Source organism: Cotesia typhae, unplaced genomic scaffold (assembly GCF_013202065.1).
Source record: "Cotesia typhae breed Kobodo isofemale line unplaced genomic scaffold, CoteBio_Ctyphae scaffold_13, whole genome shotgun sequence".
NCBI classification, from domain to species: domain Eukaryota; kingdom Metazoa; phylum Arthropoda; class Insecta; order Hymenoptera; family Braconidae; genus Cotesia; species Cotesia typhae.
In genome coordinates, this window is record NW_027423774.1 from 5354467 (window position 1) to 5367232 (window position 12766).

Genomic DNA, 12766 nt, shown 5'->3' on the forward strand with positions numbered 1-12766 from the left:
CTCTATAACTCCAAATGTTATATCCAAATATACATATAAAGTGAGAGTGTAAAAGAGATAGAACTAGTGGTCTTTTTATGCTCTGCGGTCCCTTTTAACATCCGCGAATCCCTTTCAGTCGGACGCGCGCAAACGAAAGCGAACCGATTGGTCCTATACTATTTCTTCTGTATAAATGTATATATAAATATATGTGTATTCAACCACATATTAATTTTCATTTATCCATTTCCCCTTTGCAAAAAACTCTTTGAAACTAAATTTTTTATCCACTTTAATCTTGAATTATTATTTCAGCTTTTGCTTTAGCTTCACATTTTTTTGCTAAAGCAATTTTAGTTCAAACTATCTTCAGCCTTTAATATTTATCCAAATGTCGCTAGAATTTAATAATTAAATGTATTCATACCAAGAATTTAATTCAATTCAATTCAATTAAAAATTTGTATTTTTATTCAAAGAAAGTTAAATAAATAATTAATTCAATTCGTTTCTCCCCAAAATTGTTTATATGTAAATAATTCTATGGAAGAAATATTAATACAAATCGGAAATATATATTAGCAGGAATTATCCTTCACGCTTGTATATGTACCCGAAAATATAAAATTATCACGGGTATACATTTACGTCAAACAGAATCCACCACTGTTTGCCACCCGGGATGGCATTTTCCATCTGCACCCCATCCCCTTTTACTCGGTCCGTCTCTCTTTATATCTCTGACTGTGCATTGTTGCTTCCGGGATAATGAACGTCATTTCGTAATACAAATAACAATGACAGAAGTTCCTGTTGCATCCCGTAGTGTTGAAATCCCTTTTACCATTTTGTTTTACATTTTTCTTTGTTTATTTCACTTCACACTTGTCGCTACCTTTTTTCTTCAATGGAACTTTTCGTTATTTATTATCATATATTATATTTTACTGCAATTTTCAAATTTGCCGATTGTTTTAACAATTTATTTTCAGAATTTTTAAATAAACTCAATTATTTTTATTTAAACAAATAGATTGATAGAAAAAATTAATTTTTGAGAATTTATATAATATTTATGTTAAAACAATTTTTTTGACATAACATATTATCTAGAATTAATTTTTCGTTAAAATACTATAATTGTAAAATTTTAAACGTTTTTTTGGCATTGTTGATTTTTTTTTTAATAATTTAAGTACGCAAATTTATATTTTTTTTCTTAAAAAAATTTTTATTAATATTTCTCCAAATTTTTCACTAATTTGGTGTTTATTTTTTTTTTCTTTAATATAAGACAACTTTGACAAATTTAAAAAATGTTATTTAAAAGTATAAATATTCACTAGTCTTTTTTGTAGTAATTTATTTGTTAAAAAATTATTAATTGTCAGGTGTTAAAACCAGAATTATCATAAACTATCAAACTGTCAATTCATTCATAAAAAATTTTTGTTCCAATATTTGCATTTTGCTATACTACAAATTGACCAAATTTTTCAGTGTTCAAAAAATTTAATTAATTAATTTTTTTGACAACAATGTTCCCAGATTCGATAATGTCATTAAATTAATTAATTATTATTTCTATTAAAATTCGGAGTAAGTTTCAAACTTTTAGCTTGAAAATTTTATCAGAAAATTTTTTAAAAATTAGTGAACTAATTTTCTTAAATTATCACGAATGACAGCAAGAGTAATTAAACGAGAATATTAAACTTACATAAAATAGGATCCTCCGGAATGTCAGAAGATGGAAACCCATGTGTTTCAAATATCGTTCTGACAGCGTCACAATTAAGCTGGGCAGAAGTAACTCCAATCCAAGAAAGCGCTAATAGTACGCACAAATATTTAAAACCACTCATTGTTATATATAAATATATAAATATTAATTAAATTTAGTATTATGTGTGTGTAATATTTTTATTACAATAATTAGCTGTAATTTATGTGTTAGAATACAATAAAACCCAGCACAGAACGGTTCAACGACCGTTTTAATAAACACAGGTCACGCGGGCTATTTTAAAAGGGAAATTTATACCCACACACGCTCGCTACGGCATCCGTTTAATTTTTGGAACTTAACTTTTGGATTCTTTGTCAAAAACGATATCAAACAATAATAACAGGATTGTAAGCTAAACACCGGAACATTCGGACAGGTCCCGGCGAAAAAATTCTACACCCTCGCGCTGAGGTGGTACGCGACGCACTGCTGAGGGAATTTCTGAACCCCCTGGCGTCCACGGTCCATGGTCCATGGGCTGTTGCGCTGGAGGGATTACGCTTGCGCAGAGTCACGAGTAATCTATTGCGCAGGTTGGCGGGAAATTGCGGGATTTTAAATTTTCGCGCGAGATTTGAATTCCATACTTTTTATTTTCGAATTAAAAGCATTAAAAAAAATGTTTTTTTACAGATATTCAAATTTATTGCATAAATAATTTTAAATATTTGGAAAATTTTGTTTTATAATAACAATTATTATTATTAAATAGTTTTTTTTGAGTTAAATTAAGTTTTATTCTCAATTTCCCGACTTGAATTGATCTTTTAAAAGTTTTATATATTTTTTATCGCTATTAAATTTTTTATGATAAATTTTTCAAGTAATTTTTAATAGATTTAAGTTTTGTGCTCGATAAAATTTGTTTTTTTAATTATTTTGTTTTTACACATAAGAATATCAATATGTTTGAAATAATAATCCATATAATTAAGACAATATGACAGATTTTATTATTATCAAATCAATTTTTAACTTCCCGCTATAAAAATCAATAATCTTTTAAAATTATAAATTTATAATTTTCACTCCAATTTTTGACATTTGGATTTCCATTAAATTTTTTGCCAACTCTCAGAAAGCTCTTCGAAATTTTTTTTAACTAAATTTAAAAAAAAATCATCAGTATTGTGCAAAAATAAATCAGAATGTTATTTTATAAAATTTATAAATGAAAAACACTCGAAAAAGGTACTATATATATTCAGACCACTAAATTTACCAACAACTTAGATCTATTGAACACCTTAATCTCTCAAGAGACTTTTAAGCCAAAAAAAAAATAATAATTGACCATACTTGAAACTAAAAACTTAAAAAAACAAGGGGATTTAGCAAGAAATCCCCCCTTTCCCTGTAAAAATAAAATAACTAGACAAATAACTTAAATACTTACGCACACGTGTTGCCGGTATTATTTGAGATTTAATTTGACACTTACTTCAGTAAAAATATTATTATTGTCGTTTATTTTTTCGTACATAAAATTTTTGGTACTTTTATTTAATATGTGATATTTAAAAGTGAATAATTATAATTGTTGCTTTTCCTTTTTTTTTTTTTTTTTTTTTTTTGGTGAGGTATTGTTAGAACGTGTTATATTAAGATTGTGACTGAGCGAGGACATTATAAGCAGAGTAAGAAAATTTGACAATCTGAAATTACAATAACGTAAATAAATATTTATTTTAAATTAGAATATTAGAAAAATTATGTACCTGGCTGAATGATTCGATAGACAGTTCGATCATACTCCAAGTGCAAAATTTTAGCGGTCGGTGGCATCTTATCATCATTATCAATAGACTTTTTTTGGTTTTTACCGTCAATTCATTCCAATCAAATGTATAGATGTACGATACAAAATTTTGACTCTGTGGATAAATATATTTGTTTTATTATTTTAAAAATAGGAAAATAATTTGAATGTGGCTTTGGAAATTAAGTCATGTCCAAAAAACAAGTGCAAAATACTTTTAAAATCGCTTGGTAAAAATTTCGAGGGCTTAGAAAAAAAAGGTAGCCGTATTAAACTGCAGGTGAAGATTTAAAGAAGATAAATGATCTTTAGAATGTTGAAAGACTCTTTTAAGTGTTTTAAAATAATAGGGATACTAAAGACTCAAAAATTTTAATTTTTATGGAGCGTGTCCTGCTTAAAATTTGGCCACCGGGTTTTTAGTAAATGAGTGGGAGTGCGATTCTTGTTAAATGATTAACGAATATTATCTCAATCTAATCAGTGTTGATCTTCAGAATTTGGAAAATCATTAACAGAATTAGAACCAAAGATTATGTCAATATTGTGTTTAATCAAGAAAGTGAGAAATATTTTTGACAAGCATATTTTTATTTCAAAAAAAAATTTTATAATTTAATTTTGTAGTTTCAAAAAATTTTTATTACAATTTTTTGAGCTCAAATATAATTTTTTTTTAGCAATAGCCAATTTTTTATAATTTAAAATTGTTTAAATAATTATGTAAAAATTTTTTCCATCATTTATTTTATTCAATTTATAAAAATTGATCTTTATAATAACGATATTATTTCTAAAAATTATTCAAACTATATATATTGAGGCAAATATAAAAAAATCATTTTTTTGTTGGCTAAAATTATGAATAAAAATTTGGTCTTTACTTATTAAATAAAAAATATTGAATCTTAAATAATAAAAAAAATACCTAAAAATAATTATCTAAAAATAAAAAATTAGTAACGTAATTTTGAACAAAATACCAAACTTCAAAGTACCAAAATTAGCCAAAAAGAAAAAAATTGATTATCATTGTCCATCATATAACTAAAAATAAAGTCATTAAAATATAAAAAGTCAATAATGAATAATGACACTCCAAGCAATTTTTATAATCACACTATAATCTTCAATTATCATCCGTAAAACTCCAAAATTTGTAAATTAAACCTTAAAAATTCCAAATTTCTGACATTTTTTAACTAATTGAATTTTATTTGAGTCTATAATTCAAAGCGTTACCTTTTTTCATGCACGATCCAGCCGCTAAAGGATTCGTAAGGGTCGAAAATAGACAAATGATTGGCAAGATTTTTTATTTTCGCATCGAGACTGAAAATGAACAAAAAATATGAAAATATTATCCTCACCTGAGAAGTCATCTGAGTTCCAGCGGAGCAAAGAAGATAAATTTGGAAATACAGACATCCAGTGTAAGTAATCATCATAGCACAATGAGTGTCAAATTGTCTGACCTGAGCGAAGACGAAGACCGTAACGCAGAGGACTGTGGAACTAACGCAGTACTGCATGAAAATAACGAACCCAAAGATATCGTTGAGCATTGTAATAATCCTAAGAGTATTAACAACATTACAGACATTATACCATTTAAAGTGATTTTGTTCATTTTGGTGGCACCTGCCTATGTCGAACAGGAGGTAGCAAGCTAGGAAATAAGCTAGTGCCTATACCTACTCCTCTACTATCCAACAAATCGAATCGCGATAATATAATAACAGGCCCAGCGGCTACTCAACTGTATAATCTCCAGGTGTTCTTTCACTAATTCGGTCATTTTCTCCGCTTCGTGTTTTTCCACTCTATGATAATCGTATTTAACATTTTTATTATTATTATTACTCTCCTCTGGATATTGAGGCTCGAGAAGGAATCCGCGAAGTCGACTCGCCAGGATCTTGAACTGTGCGGATGCTCGGTACATTACTCCGGAAACTAGACTGTCGCAGGCCACGTTTACAGGCCCACCGAAGAAACGGGAAATCGCCTGCAACACCCACGCTGTCCAGTACCCCTCAAGTGTCTTTGTGTCCCACGGCAGGTACAATTTTGTTATTGTTATTCGGTGAGGTGCTAAATACAGTGCTGACGATATTATCAGATTGACTGTTCCCATTTGAACGAAGATACCGAATAATATTGTTCTCCATCTGGAAAAAGAGTTTTTGATTAAAAAGAATTTAAAATTAATTGGAAAAATTATTCGGAAAATTTTTTTATTTATACTGTTGAGGATACGAAAGACATGAGCTCATCGATAAATGAGTCATATAAATACCTAAGGGCCTTATTATAATTACTCTATTGTAAAGACAAATGAGTCAGTCTGGCTTTAGCCCTCGTATCGAAGAGATCTATTTTATATTTACTTATGTATATTTATAATGTTAATATTTCTAATTATCTTTGCCAATCTAATAAACTTGTAATACCCCGAATTTGCGCCTATTTATTTCATCATATACTAATGTCTAAAATTAGGAAAGAAATTTTTTTTATTTTATTTTTAAAAAATTTTCTCGATAATAATAATTTTAATTTATAAAAAATTTTATGACATTTAAGTCTTACATTCCGTTATTAATTTTTCTTTTCAACACTTTGAAAAATTATTGAAAATTTTAATCGAAAAAAAATTTTTTTTATAAAACTAACAATTTAAAAAAAGTCAATAAATTTTTTTTAATTTATACACCTTCTTTCCTATTTTTTACAGGTCGATATTTTTATAATTTTCTGAAAATTTATTAATTTTTACATTAATTTCTAATCATAAAAAATTTTATAAGATCTGACTCTGTGATTTGAACATTTTATTAAATTATCTATTAATTTTTAAAACTTTTAAAAATTTATCTCATAAATTGACAATTACAAAAAAAAACAATTAAATTAATTTTATTTCATGATACCGTAAAAAAAGTACTTAAAAAAAAAAAATAATTTCAAAAAAGTTTAATTTAAAAAAATTTTCCATAAACTGATAATTAAAAAAAAAATCAACAATCACAAAAATGAAGAGACAATCTTACTTCATAATACTATCAAACTCCTTCAAAATCCTTTCCTCATCCGGATTTTTATCCTGAAAAGCGCCGGTCTGTAGTCTCTCAATCAACTCGACAATCCTATTACGGTTCTTAATAATACTGCCCATTTTAATACAAATCCCGATCATGGTCAGTAGGATGAAAGAGTGGTCCGCATAATCGGCGACAGTTTTGCAGGTAACGAAACAATCAACGATCTGACAGCCAGTATCGGTAAACAATATGACAAAACTAAACCCCGTAAACAGTGAATAGAGTAAAGTTTTAAATCCCTTCCAGTGTACCGGCTGCCACAGTCCAATGGACTTCAGGATAAAGAAACTCACAGGAAGTAAAGTCTCCTTCATCCTAAAGAAAATGTCAAGAAGAAATAGAAATAGATCTTGAATTCTCTTTCTATTCAAAGCAAAAGTGTTTGATGTATCTTCTTATAGATGACGTTCCAAAAAAACTTATGACTTCGACCCTTTTAGCGTTCTCCGCTGACGCTAAGCCATATACTTACCTTTTATTATTAGAACAAAATCGTCATAGCGAGTTTAATTTTCTGCATGCGTGTAAGTTTTATTTCTTACGCTACCGGGAAAGAAAAGGTCTTTAAATATTCATAGGGTGAAATTGTCGTGGCTATATTATATAATCTACAATAAACTCCTGTCTATGTTCAAACATAATATTATGTAAATACAGATATCGACATAAATACTACTTTGTATTTTGTAGCCAAACGAATAATCCAAAGAATCAATCCATAATTTTGCGGCCTTTTCTTTACTTATGTTTGTTAATAATTCATGGAAATTGCTAGCCACGCACTTCTTGGTGACTTTTTTTGCAAGCTATATTCTCACGTATCGTGAATAATAAATGAAGGAAAGGGTGACTTGGTATGGAAACGATAAAAATTACCGGGTGCGTAATGACAGCTTTGACAGTTTCTTCCCGGAAAAAGAAGAGCGGCTTTTGCTGTAAGTGTTGAATGTATGATCGAAGATAGTCGGGACTCAGTTTGTGGTCAACTGTTGAAGAGTTTACTTCGGAATTTAAGAAAATTACTCGATTATGTCGAATTTTATTGAATACTAAAAAAAAAAAATTAAAAAAAAAAATAATTGAAAGATTGCAAAATTTTTGATGATTTAAAAAAAATGAAATTTATTAAGAATTTAATGAAATAAATTTATTTATGGCTTCCTTAATTTTTTTAATGGTTGGCCAATAAATTTTTGCAAAGGTTTGTTCGATAAAAATGGTAAAAACTTTTTAAATTATACATTATTATATAAAAAAACATTATTCATGCCGTTGATTGTTTGATATTTTTTTTTTTTAGGTGGTAAAAACTATTTTAAAATTATGAATTCTTTAATGGTTTGATGATTAATAATTGGTCGATAATTTTTTAGGATGACTGTTGAAGGAAATTGCACGCAGAGTATGAAAGCTTGATAAGCTGAAAAAAAAGTTTGTTAAATTTTGATTTTGGTGGAGAATTATCCGTTTAAAAACTTACTTTGATGAAGGAATCGACAGAAATTTCTATGATGCTTATGCAAATTTTATTTATTAACATTAAACCGTTGCCAAAGTAGTTACCATACACAGTAAAAAATTTTGTGTTAAATGTTTAACACTTTTTTGTGTTAATTTCACACAGTAAATGTTAAATTTACACATAAATTCGTGTGGATATTAAAATAAAGAGTCTCGATAAATGTAACATCAAGATGAGCTTAAATAGATAAAAATATCATTAGGAGACAAAATACAACGTCTTTGTTTCTTTATTTTTGACATTTTTCTGGATATAAGCTCATCCTGATGTTATGCTCATCGAGACCTTTCATTTGAGTACCCACACGATTTTTTTCATATATTTTATATATATGATATAAATATATATTTCTCATATTTGTGAAATATATAAAATATAAAAAAAATTCGTGTGGGTATTCAAATGAAAGGTCTTGATAAGTGTAACTCCAGAATGAGCTTATATCGTTCAAAATATCATTCGTAGACAAAATACAACGTCATTTCTTTATTTTTGACATTTTTCTAGATATAAGCTCATCCTGATGTTACGCTTATCGAGACCTTTCATTTGAGTACCCACATCAATTTTTCATATATTTTATATATTTATATATATGTATACATGAAAAATATATCAAAATGTATGTGGGTATTTAAATGAAAGCTCTTGATGAGTGCTCTATTAGGATAAGCTTATATATTATCGTGTGTAATAGTTAGAACAAAAGTTTAGTGTAAAAAGTAAATTTTTAAAAAATTTGATGGACTTATTGATAAAAGAAAAAAATTGAATTGATGCTAAATTTATTTTATTGGTATAGAAGTAACTAATCTAATATCTAAGATTTAATTTTCACTTATTTAATTATCGGAGGGAATTAAAAACCATCAAGTATGACACTGAAGTTTTTAGTATCTACGAAAATCAAAATTTTGTTTAAAGTAATTATTATTATTATTATTAAATGAAAAAAATTTATATTTTTTTCTCACAGTGCTGAAACTGTTGAATGACATGACAATTAATTTTTCGGCCCTTATTGCCGCAAAATCAGAGCTTCTCATAATAATTAAAATGTAAAGTTTTTTGGACTTTAGTGAAAAATTATGCCAATTTGTTTGAAACCTATAATACTTAAAAATAAATTTTATTATTAATTTAAAGACTTGATAATATTTACGCAGAGTTATAAAAATTTTCACTGTGGTTTATTATATTTTGGCCTTGGTAATTCAGGAGGAATAAATGAACCAGTTCTCCAAAACCGTAAAACATATATGAAAAAGCGTCGCTTACTTGATTTATTATTATTAAACTCTATAAATTATTTATAATTCACAATTTTATTAAAGTAAAGATTATTCTAAGCGTGCAACTGAAACTTATTACCTGTAAGCTTGTGAAGCACAAAGAAAACATGTTAACTCCCACTACTAGAAATAAACTTACAGAAAAAATCCGTTCGTAACAATTAATGTAACTAAAAAATTAAATAATTAATTTTTATTTTTAGTTAAAAATAATAATAACAAACCTTAGAATTAATTTTTGCATTTTAATGCATTCGATTAATGATTTATGAATTTTGTCTTGTTGGTCAGAATTTTGAAAAAATTTTTCTCCTTCCGCCAAAGAAATATTATTGTCAATATTTTTTAAACGATCTCTGAAATTAATTTATTATTATTATTTATGTAATTATTATTACAAATTTTTTTATTAAGCTTAAGGGAAAATTACAAAAAAATTTTGGAAAATCCAAATGTGCATGCCTTAAGCGCTTGTGTTATTTGTAAATTTTTCAAATCCTTAAAACATCAATCACAGAAACAAAAAACACAAAACAATTAGGAAAATAGTTGACCCTAAAGGCTATCCTTGCAACTTTCCGCTAACTCTACACCTAAACGTGAAATATTTCATTTATTTTATTTTTGATTTATTTTAAGCTCTCCGAACTCAAAAAATTCTGATAGAAGTTTCATATAACACTATTATTTAAATAACTTTTCAATGAATCAACCGATTTTCTCGCGGTTCACAGCATTCGACGCATTTTTTTGAACTCTTTTAGAAATCTTAGAGCGTGAACTGATCAGGCCGAAAATTTCATAGAAATTCTGAAAAAAACATTTTTTTCACTTTTTTTTAACAAAGATATCTCACGAACGAATCAACCGATTTTGACCGGACCGGTGGCGATCGATGTGGAATTTTAAGGTAAAAGGCTGATTAGTTTTTGGAATTGATTGGTATAGCGGTTTAAACGTTATTCCAAAAAAATCGAATTTTTGGAAATTTAATTTTTGAGATTTTTCAAAATTAATCGACTCAAATTTTTTGAACTACTATCAGAAATCTAAGGGCAATGAAATTCTTTGGAACGCCGCTTAGTTTAATCAAATCTTTCGAAATTTTCGAAAAACGGGGTAAAACCAATAACTTTCCGATTTTTGAAAATTTTTAATTTTTTTAGCGGGAAGTTAAAAAAATTTGTCGAGAGTTTTAAAGCCTAAGATATCCTCACATGAAAATTATAAATTTCTAAAAAAATAATAAACTAATCAATTTTTAATTTTCTTAACGCTCACGTTTAATGCATGCAAAAAAATCAATTTTGGTAGAAAGTAAAATTTTTTAGACTTAAAATTCGGTCTTTACCCAGTAATTTTGAACATACTGCAGACATGGTGACTGCAAGCTGAGTAAAGAAAGTCGTAAGCGACACAAATAGTCATCGGAAATGGCAGTGTCAGATAACCGTGAATGTAAATAAACGTCGAATATTCATCCTGATTGACAAAATATTCGGCTTGATAAAAAAACTGCTTCGGTCGAGACTCATTTAGTGGCATTAGAATATCCAAAAGTTTTGTGATTGCTGGTATTGCGGCAAATGCTCCAGCGATTGCATAAATGTAAACTTTTTTAACAATGTTAATAAAATTGTAATAAAATCATAAAAAAAATTTTTTTACACTTTAAAAAATTTTCAGGACTTAAAATTTTTCAAAAATAATTTTTGATTTTTTTTTTTTCATTGACTAAATTGAATAATTTTTTAAATATTTAATTTTTAAAGCCGAAAAAAAAATTAAAATCCCGATTTTTTTACAATGTATAAATATAATTTACATAAATTAATTATAAAAATACTTACTTACGTATACAGTTATTATTTTTTTATGAAAATGTCTGTCTTGCAACAGGGTTCGTACTTCAGATTTTGATAAATCTGATTGATAATCATTTTCGATGTGATTCAGTAATTTTTTTATCTATATCAGTCTCATTAATAAAATAAAATAACAAAAAATCTACTAATAAATAAAAATAATAATTAAATTCAAATAAATACTCACTTTTTTTAAATTAATCAAGCAATTAGACATTTTTATATTAGCGACAATGTGCAGCGACAACATAGGAAGGCATTCTGTTACCATTTCTATACTATTCCAGACTGTCACCAATTTAATTATCTAATTTTTTAAAATATATTTTGTATTAAAGAATATTTTTAAAAAATAATAAAATTTAAATTAATGAACAGATAAATAGAACCTCGAGAACAAAAATACTCTGGACGATGAAAATGGTAGAAATGCTAAGAAATCGACGAGTTCGATAAGACTGAGACGGCCAGGCACCAAAAGAACAGAGCAAAAGCTTCCCCATTCGCCAGTCAGGGTTGTTGAAAAATACCATCCTTGTTAGTTGAAAATATTTCACGTTTGATGGTAATGATTGATGATAAATGGAAACTCGGCTTTTGTTGTTGCATTTTCAGGAAGAAGAGATATTAGCGAATTTAATATTCTTATTGATCTAATGTCAGAAATACAAAGACTTGTTACTATCAAAGAGCATCATTTATAGTTTTAAAATACTCTTTGTTGTCGTCACGCATGGCTGTAATCGATATTTCTCATTTTTGAAGCGATATGGAGAACTTCAGTCTTTTAATAACCGCCGAACTCTTTTGAGATATATTACTAAGTTTTGGCTGTTACATTTTAAGATTTCAATTTATTTTTTGTCATAAAGTACTTGGTTGAAAAAAAATTGACAAAAGTTTTAATAATAATAATAATAATAATAATAGTAATAAATTTTTTAAAATAATAATAATTTTAAAAAATATATTATTACTAGCAACCTTGCAGTCACTATGTGACTGCCGTGACTTATGAACTATAAATAAATGAAATTTTGCTTTGTAAAATAATGACTTTTGTTAACCTGCACCGTACTTTCTTATCTATTAACTTTTTTAAAGATCTAACCTCATCCCGATGTTACACTCATTAAGAGCTTTCATTTGAGTACCCACATGCGTTTTGATATATTTTTTATATATACATATATATAATATATTTAAATATATAAAATATATGAAAAATTGATGTGGGTACTCAAATGAAAGGTCTCGATGAGTGTAACATCGGGATGAGCTTATATCTTTGAAAATGTCAATAGTTCACAAGATACAAGGTCGTTTCTTAATTATGTTAAATTGCAGTGTTCTTTTTCAACTATTGACGTTTTTGAAGATATAAGCTCATCCCGATGTTATACTCATCAAGAGCTTTCATTTGAGTACCCACATGCATTTTGATATATTTTTC

The 12766-nt window shown here is 27.4% G+C and overlaps 3 protein-coding genes across 3 annotated transcripts in view; all 3 read right to left on the reverse strand.

Moving 5' to 3' along the window:
* The window catches only part of Dlp (glypican dally-like), a 70104-nt gene extending 67918 nt beyond the window's left edge, over nt 1-2186 (reverse strand). The window contains exon 1 of the mRNA XM_074255208.1: nt 1703-2186. Within this exon, the coding sequence (XP_074111309.1) occupies nt 1703-1847 (145 nt within the window). The 5' untranslated portion in view covers nt 1848-2186. The remainder of the gene's footprint in view (nt 1-1702) is intronic.
* Nucleotides 2187-3285: 1099 nt separating this feature from the next.
* Nucleotides 3286-6963, reverse strand: LOC141535344 (odorant receptor Or1-like). The gene is made up of 5 exons (XM_074255215.1): nt 6584-6963; nt 5291-5701; nt 4901-5105; nt 3490-3645; nt 3286-3426 (listed from the first exon to the last, which is right to left on the reverse strand). Exons 1-5 carry the CDS (start codon nt 6946-6948, stop codon nt 3373-3375), a joined length of 1191 nt encoding a protein of 396 aa, XP_074111316.1. The 5' UTR covers nt 6949-6963; the 3' UTR covers nt 3286-3372.
* A 2039-nt stretch (nt 6964-9002) lies between these two features.
* Nucleotides 9003-12082, reverse strand: LOC141535069 (putative odorant receptor 92a). Its single transcript, XM_074254843.1, has 9 exons — nt 11703-12082; nt 11501-11620; nt 11299-11416; nt 10800-11061; nt 9673-9804; nt 9528-9618; nt 9319-9455; nt 9131-9263; nt 9003-9053 (listed from the first exon to the last, which is right to left on the reverse strand). Exons 1-9 carry the CDS (start codon nt 11844-11846, stop codon nt 9003-9005), a joined length of 1188 nt encoding a protein of 395 aa, XP_074110944.1. The 5' UTR covers nt 11847-12082.
* Nucleotides 12083-12766: the final 684 nt, after the last annotated feature.

Coding starts and splice junctions, on each gene's coding strand:
- LOC141535344 (XM_074255215.1), bottom strand. CDS start 6,948: ATGAAGGAGACTTTACTTCCTGTGAGTTTCTTTATCCTGAAGTCCATT. Junction 5,702..6,583: donor GAGTTTGATAGTATTATGAA/GTAAGATTGTCT, acceptor CTCTTTTTCCAG/ATGGAGAACAATATTATTCG. Junction 5,106..5,290: donor GAACACCTGGAGATTATACA/GTTGAGTAGCCG, acceptor TAATACTCTTAG/GATTATTACAATGCTCAACG.
- LOC141535069 (XM_074254843.1), bottom strand. CDS start 11,846: ATGGTATTTTTCAACAACCCTGACTGGCGAATGGGGAAGCTTTTGCTC. Junction 11,417..11,500: donor GCTTGATTAATTTAAAAAAA/GTGAGTATTTAT, acceptor AGACTGATATAG/ATAAAAAAATTACTGAATCA. Junction 9,456..9,527: donor TGTGCTTCACAAGCTTACAG/GTAATAAGTTTC, acceptor AATAATTTATAG/AGTTTAATAATAATAAATCA.